Source organism: Prenolepis imparis, unplaced genomic scaffold, assembly GCF_030444845.1.
Source record: "Prenolepis imparis isolate NDT839.2.m4 unplaced genomic scaffold, iyPreImpa1.0 SCAF_4, whole genome shotgun sequence".
Lineage (NCBI taxonomy): Eukaryota > Metazoa > Arthropoda > Insecta > Hymenoptera > Formicidae > Prenolepis > Prenolepis imparis.
Genome location: NW_028141162.1, coordinates 1,884,559 through 1,902,044, shown reverse-complemented (window position 1 = coordinate 1,902,044; position 17,486 = coordinate 1,884,559). Strand labels below are relative to the sequence as shown.

Here is a 17,486-nt window from a genome sequence, read left to right as displayed (position 1 = left end):
AAAGTCATAATTAACTGCTTTATTTACTAATTAGGATTTATTCGTTAATTAAACGTCACTCGACTCGACTTGCACGACGTTTGATTAATTGCCGAGGAATTCAAAGATTGACATATAGATTTTAAAAAATACACTATTGTAAGCATAAAACATTTTCAACATTAAATCTCGCGAAATATGTCTATGCATTATTAATAAACAATTTATGTGTTATGACTTTTCGTTAATTCCTTAATTCAATCTCGCGACTCGCGTATTATTCTGCGCTCTTAATCCGAAAAATAATGAATAATATTATATTCGCTTAAATAGTTTGAAGTTGAATCGATGAAAAATTCAAAGCTGGAAATATACACTCGAATCTAAGCATCGTTGAAAAAGTAATTGTCGTTCGAAAAGATCAGATTGAAACGATAAATCCAATCCTCTATCGATTCCTCTTGAGAAACGTATAAACCACGTGAAACATCCGCTTTATAACAATAGCTATCGTCGCGTTTACGTTTACAATCGTCGATCTCGCGCAAGTTAATTATTTACGCGACTCAATATTCGCTAATTGCAATAATTATAGGAAACGATTGCGCATTTGATATCTCCTAGTTTAGTCGCGATTGTAATTGACGAGATAATATGCGATATATGGAGCGTCGTATAGCTTACTCGCTCGAGTCTCACCGCGCCATTACAACAAGATTACGGCATGTAAACAATAGCGCGTTGAAGATTAAAGCCAAATTTTAACAGCATATCGCTGTTATCTATACCTACGTATATGTGTGTATACGCCGTATATATGTTTTGTCATTCACCTTGTAACTCGAGCGAGCAGGCAGCAGGCAGCGGTTACACCTCGAAACACTATCATTGTTTGCGAACAATAGTGATCTATTGAAAAGCGTATTTTACATGATTTATTTAAATCGAAATGTATCGCGCCATTATGTAGTCAATAAAACGATGACATATTTTATCGCATTTACATCGCATTTTATGTGCATATACTATATTTATCTTTGATTTTAATATATAGCATATTTATTCTCTTATGTGTTTTAATACAAAATTAAGTAATGGGCCAAAAAAATATATGCTATTCGTTAGCGAGACAGAGATACATAGTTGCCACGCGAGTTTTGAATATCAAACCGATACACTTTGAGTGTAAATTTTCACGTTATTTTCTTATATCGCGATATAATAAAGTGATCGTCATATTTCGTTGAGTGCAATCACGTAATTATTGTTTTCGCGAGTGAACGATGCTATGAAGAAGTAGCAAAAGATGAACGAGAAAGAAGATGAAGACCCGAGAAGGCATCGAGCGACGACGGAGCAACGTGGAGTGAGTTATTTATAACTTATTTAATTTAATAATTGCTAAACACACACACACTCTCTTATAAAATTAATTGCTCGTTTATCTCTAATAGCGAGACACATTTTACATCTTATTGTGTGGAATATAATGTATACATACACACACATATGCATATTTTTATATATAAAGTATCTGCGATTTTTTATTTTAAAAGACTTAAATTTATATTATAGACATTTTATTTATAATAAAATTTATATATATATATTATATATAATAAAATTTTATAATATGAAATAATAAATTTCACATTATTTTTTGCACATCATAAATTAATAATAAAATATTTTATTTATAAAATATCTATAATAAAATTAATATTTTCGAAGAATTTTTTTTTCTCTACTCGCATAATCTAGACACGTCTCACTATTTATTTAGCATTCTCGAGGAAAAGTCCCTTATACAGCGACAGTGTAACAGGTCGAGTGATTTCACGCTTCTTCAGGTATGAACGGGGATGCGAGGATAAATTAACATGCGACATAAAAAGACATGCAAAAAATACGATGAAAAAACGGGTCAAGTAAAAATGACGATGGCAACTGAAAATTTCTCTTACACTATGTAGGTGCGGAAATGTAAAATACTACGTATATTTGGCGAGATAATACAAGAACGGTCTGAAGTCGCCAGGGGAAATTTTCTCATACATCTGCGGATTGCACATCATTCGTATGTTTCACGATCCTTGCATGCAAAATTGCACTCTCTCTCTTCTTCTCTTTCTCTTTCTACTTCCCCTTTCTCTCTCTACACGAATCAAATTCTTGACGTAGTAAAAATAAGAAAATTTCACGACTCGATTGAATACGTGCATTGTAATACTTGTAGTGCACATAAAATATATTAAAATATACATACATATGCTTGGAAATTATTATGTCCGTTGTTTTTATATACCTTCAATTTCATTCGTAAAATATTGATTATTTTGATTTATTATCTTCGAATTTCACAGTCTACATAATATAATGCAGACATTTGTAGCGCAAATTTAGCGAGGAGACTTGAAATAAATAAAATAATACACAGATCGCGAATTTTTCGTACGTTCAAAGATTTAATAAAACTAAAATTTTATAACAGTATAAATTGTGTATTCATGAAACAAATGTTGATAACAAATTTATTAACGAAGCTTACAGGGGTAAATTAAGCTCAAATGAGCACGTTAACGGAATTTCACTTGTATATACAATAATCGAATCGAATCAAAACGTGGATCGAAAGTATCATATGGACACGACGTTTCGGTTACTCTCGCTAATTGCTACCTATATTTAGGTATGGTGGAGAACCTCGTTAAAGCCGCAAAATCGACCGACTAGTCGCCCCCATTCAGGGGAGAAAGGGGCGAAAAAGAGAGATACTGTATGTGTGTATGCGTGTGTGTCAAACGTTTCCCTCGTAATTATAAAAGCAAAGTGTAGCCGACACGGCCGCGCGACAGTTTTATACTTCCAGCCTCTTCATCGTTCATATATCAATTTGTGATTCAAAGCTTACAACGATCGCGCGCACACAAAGAGGAACAATTTTTTTCTAGCTCCCCCGCCCCTAGCTATATCCATCCTCCCTCTTTCTAGCAACGTATCTACTCGCCGAACCTGATCGAGCGGTACTATACACAACACGGTATAAGCGGAATAAAAAATCGACGATAGACGATTTAAATTTCAATGTAAACCGCTCGCGGTTTCTTTCTTATTGGCCGCCGTGATACGAATGCCGGCGTATTGTGCGATTGATCGATCGATATACTCTCGTAACCTCTCCGGCACGCCGGAACGTTACAATTTTACAAATCTCCAGGATCGATCGCAAGACTATTAAAAGATTCATTGAAATCCTCCTGTCTCGGGATTTCGCGCGCGTTTCCATCGCGATACGCACGAGAAACGCAGGCTGCCTTCTTTTTTAATTTCGCCAAACTAAAATGCAATCTTTGAACGACTCTGCTTGCATAAACAAACTTTCGATCTTATCGTTGCGGAATTTCAAATTGACCCCTTTTTAAATTGCCTCAATTATTCGTTCGATTCCACTGCTTCAGGATATATACGCTTATTCAAAGAGAATAAAATTAACTTTTGAAAAAGTGCATTGCGTAAATTCATAAAAAATAAGTACAACGGATATAACTCAATAAAATTAATATTTTATTTTAAAGGTTTCGATATCATTGAGAGCGCGTTCTGATTTTTTGTCAGAGTTTCTAATAAATAAAAAATATTCTAATGCGTTTCAAAAAGATTTCTGTATAGAAATAAATTTAATGTAAAAAATAAGCAGTGTAGAGATATGTGTACAAAAATTGATATAAAACTAATCTTTTTATTTTAATTTCAATTTTAAATTAAATTGTAATACTTTTCAATGGAGTTTTTTTGGCGCTATCTGTAATTCTCGAGAAATTGCAAAAAGAGCCAGAAAATTCGATTATATATCGAAATCTTAAAAAATGAGACGCTAACTTTGCAAAGGTCAGCAAGACGCAATCAGACGACGAGGTCTAGATATAAGGATTAAAATCGCGGCTGTTTAAATCGGAAGGAAACCGACTTTCCGATAGAAATCTAAATACTTGGCGAGCTCTCGACCGAAAGCGACATCGAAGAACCGCAACGAGGAGAAGAGCAGCGTTTCCTCTGCTTCTGCTCCCCTTTTCGTCAGACAGGGTGTTCTTGATGCTGTATATTTTACGCGGTTAGAGTTTCGCGTTGAAGCCAGGTTAAGAGCTGAACCCTGACCTATACTCCGACTAAAGCCGGAGTTCGTTTCGACGCGAGTCTGCTTGCCGACTGAAATATTCAGTCCATTCGTCCGTTCCAACCCCCTCTCTCTATCTCTCTTTCCCATGACCACTGCTCTCATCCATTCCCCGTCCTCTTTCCGAGTCTCCTCTTTACACGTGCACATGCACCCCTAAAACGCCATCCACGCGAATACACACATATATACACACGTAACCACGTTGCACGTCTGTGTACCGATGTCACTAATCTTTCGGGCGACACAAAGAGAAAGAGAACAACAGGGACGAGAGATAACATACGATCGTTAATAGGAGCAAAAAGGTCAGTCAATTGATTGCAAATTGAGAAAAATTCTATTGCCACCGATACGACTTGACGGTTTACGATAAAGATCTATAACTCGTTTTAAACGATATCGTACATATATACTTCTTATATAAAATCGGGATTAAAGCGTACAATGAAATGTTCATCTACTCTTTTAAGAATTTGTAAACGTAATCTTTAAAATTAATCGAACTAGTTATTCCATTTTAGACGCGATGTCACATATATAATTCTTATATAAAATCAGGATTGAAATGTTCAATGAAATTTTCATCTAATGTATTACTTAAGAGTTTGAAAAATTTATCTCTTTAAAAACAGAGAAGATTTAATTTGTATATAGAACTAGTTTAACGGCGGATTAATTATTCCAATTTCCTTGACTAATAAAGACTAATAAATTTCGTATATACATACAGTGTATACTATAGAAAAAAAGTTGAGACACTCCAATTTAAAATTCTCAAGCCAATAATAGCAAAAAATCGATGAAAGATACGCATAAAAGGCGTGCATTACCAAAGTGTCACGGTTTTCCTATAACGTGAAAATGTCTAGAACGTTCTCTCTCTGCTCTCCTCTCTCTCCATCGCGGTTCAAATAGCGTCATGCGGTTTCGTGAAAGTTACGGTTTGGACGTGACGGCTGAAATATTTGATTTTTATTGTAGAGATTTACGTGTGTAACGGGGTGAAATGTTACTATCGCGCGTTCCGGCAATTCTCGCGAGTTTGTAAACCGCTCGTTGACGAGACGCACCATAAACATATCAATTGCAGTTAACAGTTCTGTTTGCTACAGCGAGATTGCTGGTATCCACTTGAAGGTCGAAACGTTTATGATAAAATCGAAAACGCGAGCGCAATGTACGTTGTAACATAACAAATTATACTCATTACGCATTCAAGGAGTTAAGTGTAGATTAAGTCAGACATAGGACGAAATGATGAGATAATTTTGTTGTACGAAAATAATTAGGTGAAATTCTTTGTATATCTATATAATATATATTATATATATTATATATATTATATAGATATAAAGAATTTCACCTAATTATTTTCGTGCAATGAAATTATCTCATTATTTCGTCCTATGTCTGACTTAATCTATACTTAACTCCTTGAATACGTAATGAGTATAATTTACAGTGTATCTTATACTTATATATATACACTAGCGGATCCTGACGTCGATAGTTCTTTAATGTTTGTTTTTCTTTATTTATATTTTTTAAACAAATTCAGCAAAACTGTTTCTTTTAATTTGCAAGGGGGGGTTTAACCCCCCTACCCCCAGACCCTCCGCCAGTGCGCACATGTACAGTCGTGGACACAGATTGCGACACTTTTTTTAATGAGTTTATAAATATGCAGTAAGATTCAGGATGCGAATCATTGTCACGTGCTTATGTGCGATAAATGATCATGATGTTGTCAAATTTGCGTACATAGTGTGTAATATAAATTTAAATGCCATAGAAAATTTATAATAAATAAACATTAAATTCAATAAATATAAAGTGTCTCTGTGTCCACGACTGTACATGAATCTACAAAACGCGCATAATCGTGTTTTATCCGTGTTAAACGAATATTTTAACCAACTTATTTTTTTTTTCTCCCCCGTCAATATGTACAGCAAATGTCCAAAGCCAAATAGACGCGCAAAGTTCGCGCATCTTCTCGCCATCATGCGCGACGACCGATTTTTACGAAAACGTTTTGCGCGAAATAGCCAGCGGAGAGAGAAAGAGAGAAGATTTAATTTTTTTTCCCGTTGAAAATATTTAATTTTTCCGGCGCGGCAAAATTTACTTAAAATGGAATATCGCGGCCGCACATGCGGCGCGAGCGCATATACGTTGCGCTCGCGAATAACTAATCCTACGGTTGATGCAATAACAGTCGTAAAAAAGGGACCATACGGAAAGCAGGGAGAGAGAAAGAGAGAAAGAAGGCAGAACGAGACGAGCGAAACGTACAGATAAAATTGAAGGAAAACGAAGGATTGGGATTATGCAACGCGAGAGAGAGAGAGAAAAGGAAAAAGGAAGAGAAAGAGAGGGAAATGCTAATCTTTCGACTCGTCATCCTTTGCATTCAGTGACGAGTCCTAGCGAATACTCTGCACAACGCTTTAAACGCGCGCCCTGTATCGCGCGTACGAAGCCTCTTCTGCATTCCGTCATAAAAAATATAAGGGATGTAACGAACGAGCAAAAAATAGGGATTAGCGGATACCAATGCGCTTGTTACAACGAAACAAACGATAAAAGGTACACGTAAAATGGCGAAATTGAATGTTAGCACAAATGTTGGAGCAAATTATTTTTACTCTGAAAAAAAGCGCTTATTGTGATTCGACAATATAAGTTAATAATAATAAAAAATAATATATAATTCTCTCTAGCGCGCGTTTATCATTTTTTTATTTATTTTTATATTTTTCGAAACGAGATTTTATTTAATTATAATTTCTCTTGGCGCAATTAACGACGAATTTTTTTTCAGAATTTCGAGACACTGGGGGGAGTAATTTGAGAAAGAGAGAAATACTTGCGAGAAATATGAATTTATGTTCCTCTTAAAGAGCGCACTTCTGTTGTAAGCATGTGTAATTGCAGATGCATAAATCCGCCTCGATTAAATATGCGTATTGGGTATATGTGTGTGTTGAGTGCCTCGTTACAATATTAGAACGCGCGCGGCTAACATCGATTTGCCTATGTGTTACCGCTCGTGCCGATCGATTTTACGTCCAGTTAGCTGATTTCGACTACCGTCGAATCCGATAATGCTACCCATTGACGGGCGATTACGCGGAACGTGTCTTTGCCACGAGCGCAATTATTCAAATGAGATTATAGAAATACACGATTGCGAATGGAAGAGAACTAATTGATGGATTAGATTTAATCCTTTGTATCATATTTATTTTATCGGAGGGAGAAAAATATCGTTGTTGTATGCACGTATATACGTGAAAGAAAAATTCTCGACCTGAGAGACTTGGCGAGTAACTTTGCGAAAGATATATATTTAATATAGAATACGAAATGGACCAATTGTGTTTCTCCGAACGGGGAGAATTGATATTCAATTCAGATTATCCGAACAATTTCGCGCCCCATTTACGCGTCGAAAGTTTTGACGTATCGAATTACGGCGGCTCGAACAACTCGTCGCTTACAGTTTGTGTCTTTGCGATCCGGCTTCGATATATGTCGTATATATATCCGTTGCGATTGACGGACGACCGCAACGGCGCGGCGTTGCCGCAATCGCTAAATGCAAAACCGATGGGTTTCTCTGGTTCCGCCCCGCGAAATTCGGACCCCTACGGTTAATCCGTTTTGGCATGCAAATTGCAGCCGACGCGACGCGACGCGACAGTGTCGTGATTCTTCGCAGGAAGACCTCGATGTACGTAAATGAAACGCTTGAACTCCGTGAAGTGACGGCGATACCATGAAGATGAGATAATGACGGATTCGATTCGGATTAGATACGAATACGTAATGATGGGTACTGAGTACTCGTTCGAACAACCCGCGCTGCGTCTATCGTTAATCACGTTGACTCGACGACAATAGATAAGAACGGTAAAATGATTAAAACTGCGAAATTTTCCCCGCTTTTGATTTATATCCGGGAAAAAGAAATTACGCTGACGTACATTATACCCCGACCTATGCGTTCGGATTTCAGTTTATTGGGTAAATATTACGATATTAAAGTGCATTTGTTCAATATTTGAAATTTGATTTATAATTCATTTTTAATTTTTTTATAATATTTGTTATATTATGATATCTTAATATATTTACATATTAAATATTGCTGAATTCATTAATTCGTAAAATGTCAATTTTCAATCTTTCAACATAACGATTAATGTGACATTAATATATGACATTAATATACAACAGCAATATAAGTCAAATTTCAATAAATATGAAATATGTGTAGAAAGTTATTAAAAATATATTAAAAATATATTAAACTTAATATGTAAATATGTTTTAAATATATTTATTAGGTCTTCTAAGTCCATTTTTTTAGACACTAGACCAACACAAGCGCGCGCTACGCGCGCGCCATTCTTCGGTTTTATGTTTATTAAAAAATAATATAAAATTTGTTTAAACTCGATTAATATTTTTTCATAGAAATCAACTGATTAAAGCGTTAATTTGGTAATTAAATTTTAAAATAATATGTTAAAATATTAAAATAGTAAAATGTTGTAAAATTGTAAATAATATGTTATAATATCTTATTCTCGATTAATATTTTTTAATGGAAATCAGCTGATAACTTTCAAAAATATTAATCGAGTTTAAAGTATTATAACATATTATTTAAAACTAATATTATTATTTTTTCTTAATTTTATTTTGAACAAACTGTCAAATTGCTAATTCTCGCGATAACAGCCTCTCGATGCTACGAATATAACACACAACGCGAATCTTGACAGCCAATAAGCATCGCGGAAAAGCGACAACAATAAACTTTGATATATGCAAGTATCGATTTTACATATCTTTCTTAGAAAAGAAAAGAATTCAACCTTTTTGTCACGCAATTACTCTGCCATAAGCATAAAATATTAAATTCGAGTCAAAAATAATAAAATAATAACTCGCACTTTATATATCGTAATTTTATTATGCGCAAAGTAAGAATGTAGAGAAATTAAGTAGTACGAGTCAACAATTTCTCAGTAAGGTTAGCCTTTTCGTCGCGCAATCATTTAATCATTAGCATAAAATTATAAATGCGAGTCAAGAACAATAAAAAATTATATGCACTTTATATATCGTAATTTTATTATGCGCAAGGTAAGAATGTAGAGAAATTAAGTAGTACAAGTCAACAATTTCTCACTACCTTTAGCCTTTTCGTCGCGCAATCATTTCATCATTAACATAAAATCATAAATGCGAGTCAAAAACAATAAAAAAATAACACGCACTTTATATATCATAATTTTATTATGTGCAAAGTAAGAATGTAGATAGATTAAGTAGTACGAGTCAACAATTTCTCACTACGGTTAGCCTTTTCGTCGCGCAATCACTTAATCATTAACATAAAATCATAAATGCGAGTCAAAAACAATAAAAAATAACACGCACTTTAAATATCACTAGAACAACACATAAGTGCGCGCAATGCGCGCACTATTCTTCGATTTTATATATAAAAAAAAAGATATTTTTATATAAAGTTTGTTTCAACTTGATTCATATTTTTTGATAGAAATCAGCTGATTAAAGCGTTAATTTGTTAATTAAATTTTAAAATAATAGTATGTAATAGAAATTATAAAATAATATGTTTTAAATAAAATGTTATAGTACATTAAACTCGATTAATATTTTTTGACAGAAATCAGCTGATAATTGTGCGCCGTATGGGGTCCGCGGTTTAAAAATATTAATTTTCAATATTTTAAAGCGAGCCAAAAATTAATCTTTCATATATTTTATCCGTACATTGTCTGCACATTTTGATGGTACCATCAGCATACCAGCCTACAAACTTTTTGATCTAATATACGTAAAATGAATCCGCGCCGTAAGGGGTCCACGATTTAAAAATTTTAATTTCCAATTGTTTAAAGCGAGCCAAAAATTAATCGTATATAAGTTTCAATAGTGTATTGTTTGCAGATTATTTTGGTACCATAAGCATATCAGCGTACTACCTTTTTGGTCTAAAAAACGTAAAATGAATCCGCGCCGCATGCGATCCGCGGCTTAAAAATTTTAATTTTCAGTTATTTAAAACGCGCCAAAAATTATTCGTTTACATATTTCAACAGTACATTGCCTGCACATTATGATGGTACCATCACCAGCGTACTACCTTTTTAGTCTAATAAACGTAAAATGAATCCGCGCCGTAAGGGATCCGCGGCTTAAAAATTTTAATTTTCAGTATTTTAAAACGCGCCAAAAATTATTCGTTTACATATTTCAACAGTACATTGCCTGCACATTATGATGGTACCATCACCATACCAGCCTAAAAACTTTTTGATATAATATACGTAATATAATTGTGCGCCGTATGGGATCCGAGGCTTAAAAAATTTAGTTTTCTATATTTTAAAACAAGCCAAAAATTATTCTTATATAAGTTTCAATAGTGTATTTTTTGCAGATTATTTTGGTACCATAAGCATATCAGCGTACTACCTTTTTGGTCTAATAAACGTAAAATGAATTCGCGCCGTATGGGATCCGCGGCTTAAAAATTTTAATTTTCAGTTATTTAAAACGCGCCAAAAATTATTCGTTTATATATTTCAACAGTACATTGCCTGCACATTATGATGATACCATCACCATACCAGCCTACAAACTTTTTGGTATAATATACGTAATATAATTGTGCGCCGTATGGGATCCATGGCTTAAAAATTTTAGTTTTCTATATTTTAAAACGAGCCAAAAATTAATCGTATATAAGTTTCAATAGTGTATTGTTTGCAGATTATTTTGGTACCATAAGCATATCAGCGTACTACCTTTTTGGTCTAATATACGTAAAATGAATCCGCGCCGTATGGGGTTTGCGGGTAAAAAATTATAATTTTCAATATTTTAAAACGAGCCAAAAATTAATCTTTCATATATTTCAACAGTTCATTGCCTGCACATTATGATGGTACCATCACCATACCAGCCTACAAACTTTTTGGTGTAATATACGTAATATAATTGTGCGCCGTATGTGATCCGCGGCTTAAAAATTTTAATTTACTATATTTTAAAACGAGCCAAAAATTAATCGTATATAAGTTTCAATAGTGTATTGTTTGCAGATTATTTTGGTACCATAAGCATACCAGCGTACTACCTTTTTGGTCTAATAAACGTAAAATGAATCCGCGCCGTATGTCATCCGCGGCTTAAAAATTTTAATTTTCAATATTTTAAAACGCGCCAAAAATTATTCGTTTACATATTTCAACAGTACATTGCCTGCACATTATGATGGTACCATCACCATACCAGCCTACAAACTTTCTGGTATAATATACGTAATATAATTGTGCGCCGTATGGGATCCGCGGCTTAAAAATTTTAGTTTTCTATATTTTAAAACGAGCCAAAAATTAATCGTATATAAGTTTCAATAGTGTATTGTTTTCAGATTATTTTGGTACCATTAGCATACCAGCGTACTACCTTTTTGGTCTAATATACGTAAAATGAATCCGCGCCGTATGGGATTCGCGGCTTAAAAATTTTAATTTTCAGTATTTTAAAACGCGCCAAAAATTATTCGTTTATATATTTCAACAGTACATTGCCTGCACATTATGATGGTACCATCACCATACCAGCCTACAAACTTTTTGGTATAATATACGTAAAATGAATCCGCGCCGTATAGGGTCAGCGGCTTAAAATTTTAATTTTTAATATTATGCGTAACTCTCTATATACATATATCGCGGTATTAGATGTACTCATTTACTGCGCATTCGCAATTCGAATTATATTAAGATTATCGAAAAGTGTCGGACGAAATATATTTATGACTCTAATTAAGGAAATATTTATTGTCCTTAAAAATTGCTACGGAACCTTAATTGTTAATTTGGATTTATGTCTCACTTCTATTTTTAACTTAATAAATATATTACTTTATAATTAAATGAATAAATTAAAAAATATTAATATAGCGAGCTAATTAAATTTTAAAATAATAATATGTTATAAGAATTATAAAATAGATTTATGTTGTGAATAATATGTTGTAATATTTTATCCTCGATTAATATTTTTGTTACAGAAATCAGCTGATTAAAACGTGAAATTGCTAATTAATTCTTAAAATAAGAATATGTTATAACATTTAAAATAATAATATGTTTTAAATAATGTATTATAATTCCTTAAATTCGATTAATATTTATAACAGCTATCAGTTGATTTCTGTCAAAAAATATTAATCGCAGATAAGGCATTATAACATTATTATATTAATTTTTATAACATATTTTTATGTTAAAATTTAATTAGCAATGTAATGCTTTAATCATCTGATTTCTATCAAAAAATATTAACCAAGTTTAAACAAACTTTATATAAAAATATTATTCTTTTTTATTTAAAATCGAGAAATGGCGTAACGCGCGCTTTTGTTATTCTAATCTTTTTCTAAAAAAGACATTAAGTCGATTCTCGCAAGTATTTTTGCCTTTTTTCCGCCAAAATATTAATCAAGTTTAAAGTATAATAACATATTATTTAAAACATTATTATTTTATTTTACTTTTTGGACTAACTGTCAAACTGCTAACTGCTAACCCTCGCGATGACAGCCTTTCGATGCTACGAATATAACACACAACGCGAATGTCAAAAATATTAATCAAGCTTAAAGTATTATCACATATTATTTAAAACATATTATTATTTTATTTAATATTATTTTAGACTAACTGTCAAACTGCTAACTGCTAACCCTCGCGATAACAGCCTTTCGATGCAACGAATATAACACACAACGCGAATGTCAAAAATATTAATTAAGCTTAAAGTATTATCACATATTATTTAAAACATTATTATTTTATTTAATTTTATTTTGATCAAACTGCTAACTGTTAACCCTCGCGATGACAGTCTTTCGATGCTACGAATATAACACACAACGCGAATCGACAGAGAACCAATCAGCATTGCGGAAAAGAGGCAACAATACTTCGAGGCTTTCGAGAATCGACTTAACATGCCTTTTTTACAGAAAGGAATCTATAATTTGCAATAAAATTCACATAATTTGGAACAGAATTCTATTCTATTTATAAATTTATCTGTCGTATAATACAGAAAACATTTGAACGCATATTATAAAATAAATATCAAATAAAATATATATATACACAGAGAAAATATTATAGTAAAATTTACAATATAATTTTTGTGTAATCATGAAACATACAATCCCTACATACTAATATATAAGAGAAATTACGATATTTTTATTTAATAATATTATATATGTATTATATTTTACAAAGAAATATTATTCAATATATTCAAATATTTTGATGCACAAATAAATACATAATTGTTAATAAACAATAAAACAAGTGCATAATTTACAATTTTATACTAATAAATATAATGTCGTCATATTCCAGCTATAAAATAAATATTGTAAATAAATGTAAAAGGAAATACATTTTTCATGTAATTTGTACTACAAAATTTTTTCCGTATGTACATACATACGTTTAAAACATATGATGCATAAAATTATAAATGGAATTTTGTTACGAATTATAGATTGTCTAAAATGGACTTTAGCTTTTTTCCTTTCCAGAAATGCATTGTTTTCGAGATATCTCAATTTTTAATATTCAAATGCAGTACATTTGCTGTTTCTCGATTCTTTATGTAAATAATTCTTTACGTAAAAATTTGGTAATTTTGTTATAATTAAGTCTAATATTTACATTTTCATATGTTATAAATAACATTTATTTTGTTTACATCAGAGCAGGAAAGTACACTTCGTTGGCATAAGGGAATTTATTTTATATTAACTCAAATAAAATTTCTTCAACTGTTTCCCTTTCGAAAAAAGGCATGTTATAATACTTTCAATTCGATTAATATTTTTGAACATTATCAGCTGATTTCTGTTAAAAAATATTAATTGCGGATAAAGTATTATAATATATTACTATATTTTAATATTTTCAACATATTATTATTTTAAAATTTAATTAACACAAATAATGCTTTATTATCAGCTAATTTCTATCGAAAAATATTAATAAAGCGTTAATTTGCTAATTAAATTTTAAAATAACAATATGTGTGTGAAGCTGACGTATAATTTCGTGGAAACTCTTAATTATTTATGAGTTTCCACGAAATAAGACGCCAGTTTTATACACCCCCATTATCGCTATAGAAATGTTATAAAATAAATAATTTCTCACTCACCGATACGTGCAAGAGCAGAGTTGTAGTACACAGCACATTGATCTGAAATCAAAATATTCAAATTATGTATATACATGTGTGTGTGTGTAGACTTTGAAAGTCTGGAAACGGTCGAATATCTCAATATAGTTTAGAAAAAAATGTTTTTATTTTACATACCTCACAGTTGCTCCGCTGTCGCCCGATACCTCTCCGGGCCTGCTCCTCCTCTCTTGGTCCATGGTAGCACTCACGATACTCGTGAAAACACGAAAATTACGCCCGACACTTTACACGGCACTCCCGACGCGCGAAACTTTACACGGCACTTCCGACGCGTGAATCGCACGCGTATTTCGCGTACATTGCACTTCAGAATCTCGTAGTCAAACTTGTGCGCAGCTTATCAGTAATGGTTACCTGTAACAACAAATAAAATACATATATATAGAGAGATATATAGAGAGAGTTTTATAACCATATGTTCAGTAGTTTATGTCCAATTCGCGTTATTGCTCGCTTTGTCATCCCCTCGAATAGGCCGATACCCTAACCGAGGGTACACTCAGTCGGAAGATAGCTAAGAATTTCAAGTACGGACAGCTGGATCGTTCGTCCTCCTACAGGTCAAGAGCTCTGTGGTCGTCGTCATTCAAGTTGCTATCGGTGCGGTGACCGTCGCGAAAGTTCTTCAGGGACGGAAGGAAACGAGCGGTCGAGAGACGAATCCAAAGTCACTCCTGAAGAGGAACGAGCCTCGAGGGGTACGCCGGAATATTTGACAACATGTTTCCCTAGACGGTCGTCTGAGAAGGAATCTTGCCAAGATACATACGTACGTACGTGCATACGTGTATACGTTTTAAGATTTGCGTTATCCTGCTCTAGCGAGCTTGCTTTTCTTAGCATAAATATAAATATAATATTTCGTCGTTACGGAAAACATGGAATTAAAGTCCGCGTCCCTGTTCTATATACCGTTGTTAAGGATCCTACGTTCGTTATTATATAAATCTAATTCTTATATAAATTATCGCTCAACAATTTAATTCGCTTGAGGTATAGAAACGGTTAGAAACAGAGGTCTCAGAATCAGCTGTGTAACGAAAACCTCGACTTCCGGAGGTTGATGAGAGCTAACTCGACGAGTTAAAAGTTTACGAACATTTTATCCGGCCAAAAAAGAAGAATTTAAACGATCCCTGCGTCACTCTAAATCGCCCGACGCATTTTTCACGAAACGCGCCTTTGCTGACGCACGAATTCTCTCGCGTTTCGCGAAGCACATACCAACGGAGAATACTAATATCTCCGTCAATTAGCTCATTCTAGCTCTGGATTTTTTCACGAAAAGGTTTTCCGCGTTCGACGGGTCAAAAGTTTCGGGAAAAAACGAAAAAAAAAATACGATTAGCGACTCGTTTGCACCATCGATCTTACCGTGATAGACGTACGTCGTTAAGCGTTATCAATAACAAATTAAAACTAGCGCTGAACAGTAACGTTTTTAACTTAAATAATTTTATATATTCTACTTATTACCTTACCTACACACCATTTACAGAGACGTTAGTGTTCTTTATCGGCGCTTCAATATAACGCGTATAATAACAACAGCCGTATAATGACGAAGTTGCGAGCTAACGGGACGATAGATACTAGTATTCTCTTACTACCCTTATCGGAAGCGGATCACATTTACCGTGCCAATCCAACGCTCTTGAAGCACGATAAGCACGTTGCTTAGAACCGCGAAATAGCTGCGAGTTGCGCGAGCAAGGATATAAATACCGGAAGACTAAGTCTAAAGCACAATTAGCGAAGTTGGGACAGGAGCGTTCCCGCCAAAGTTAACCCGGCTGTTCTTGGACACGACTTGGTCGAAATAATAGCTCGCGATGACACATACATAATCGCGAGTCACGTAGGCCAAAGTGCGGGGAAATTAATCGACCGTAACGAGGAATAAAACGCGAGAAATGCGTGGAAAGAGCGCCAAGATAAGAAACGGAGGGATTCTTTCTTTCGTAAAGACTGCAACTTGACACAATATGTTTCGGGACGAGATTCGGTTAGCATTATTCTCTCACTGCGACGAAAATTTTCTCTTCCATTCTACGCCGCGATCTCGAATAATAAGTATACTTAAATAAATATATAATTAAAAAAAAAAATAGTCATATAAAATAAATTTAATTTTGCTTTAGCGAGACAGTCATTTCACTCGAACAGCTGATCGCGATTCAACGATTCAACGTTACGCGAGACGAAATATTACGTAGAGAAGAATCATTTCCGTCGTTTTGTTTATTATCATCTCCGGAGTACATAATGACACGTGCAGGAAGACGATCCTTCTTAATCGCGGATGCCACGAACTCTTATCTCGACACGTTACAAATCGCCGAATGTGTTAATGCGCTCGTAACACGGCATTTCTAACGTCTTCAGTACCGAAATAATTGTTGGCATGCATGAAACAGAAATGTTTAATCGCTCGTACGCAACGCGGATGGTATTTTTTCAAGGATCAAAGTCAGATTCGAATCTTGATGCTACGAACCCTCGAGAATGATCTCTATATTTATTCGCGATGATGGATTGCCGCAAGAAACACGTCTCTCCGTATCTGCAACGTCGAAATCGTTGCATTTTCGTTGCATCGCGTAATCTGCGATTTGTTCGGCGCGCAGGTAAAGGAAGCAAATGTTTTTTTTTTATCTCGATGTAAATATTCGCTCAAACATTCAAATATATCTGCGCAAATATCTGTGCAAGCTATCTTAACTACAATCGTCGTTTACACACGCAAATTGGCGCAAATTGGCTTTAACGTATGTGTATAAGAAAGAGAGAGAGATGCCCTATCTATATAAGGAATAAATTTTGCAGCCGACACTTCACGTAATCTCGGTATTTTTATATTTGTTTCGCACCCGCGTTTGCTACGCGAGTTTCTCGCGAAAGATTTGGTCCTTATCGGAAGTTATGCACATCGTGCGCGTTGAATCTTACATGCGACAGTAGCAGGAACTGCTTCCCGTGTATTATCCAGAGA

At 33.9% G+C, this 17,486-nt stretch overlaps 1 protein-coding gene across 1 annotated transcript in view; it reads right to left on the bottom strand.

Moving 5' to 3' along the window:
• Window positions 1–14,601, bottom strand: part of LOC145934681 (uncharacterized) — a 213,359-nt gene extending 198,758 nt beyond the window's left edge. Inside the window, exon 1 of the mRNA XM_083035323.1 lies at window positions 14,450–14,601. Within this exon, the coding sequence (XP_082891449.1) occupies window positions 14,450–14,525 (76 nt within the window). The 5' untranslated portion in view covers window positions 14,526–14,601. The remainder of the gene's footprint in view (window positions 1–14,449) is intronic.
• Between the last annotated feature and the right edge of the window lie 2,885 nt (window positions 14,602–17,486).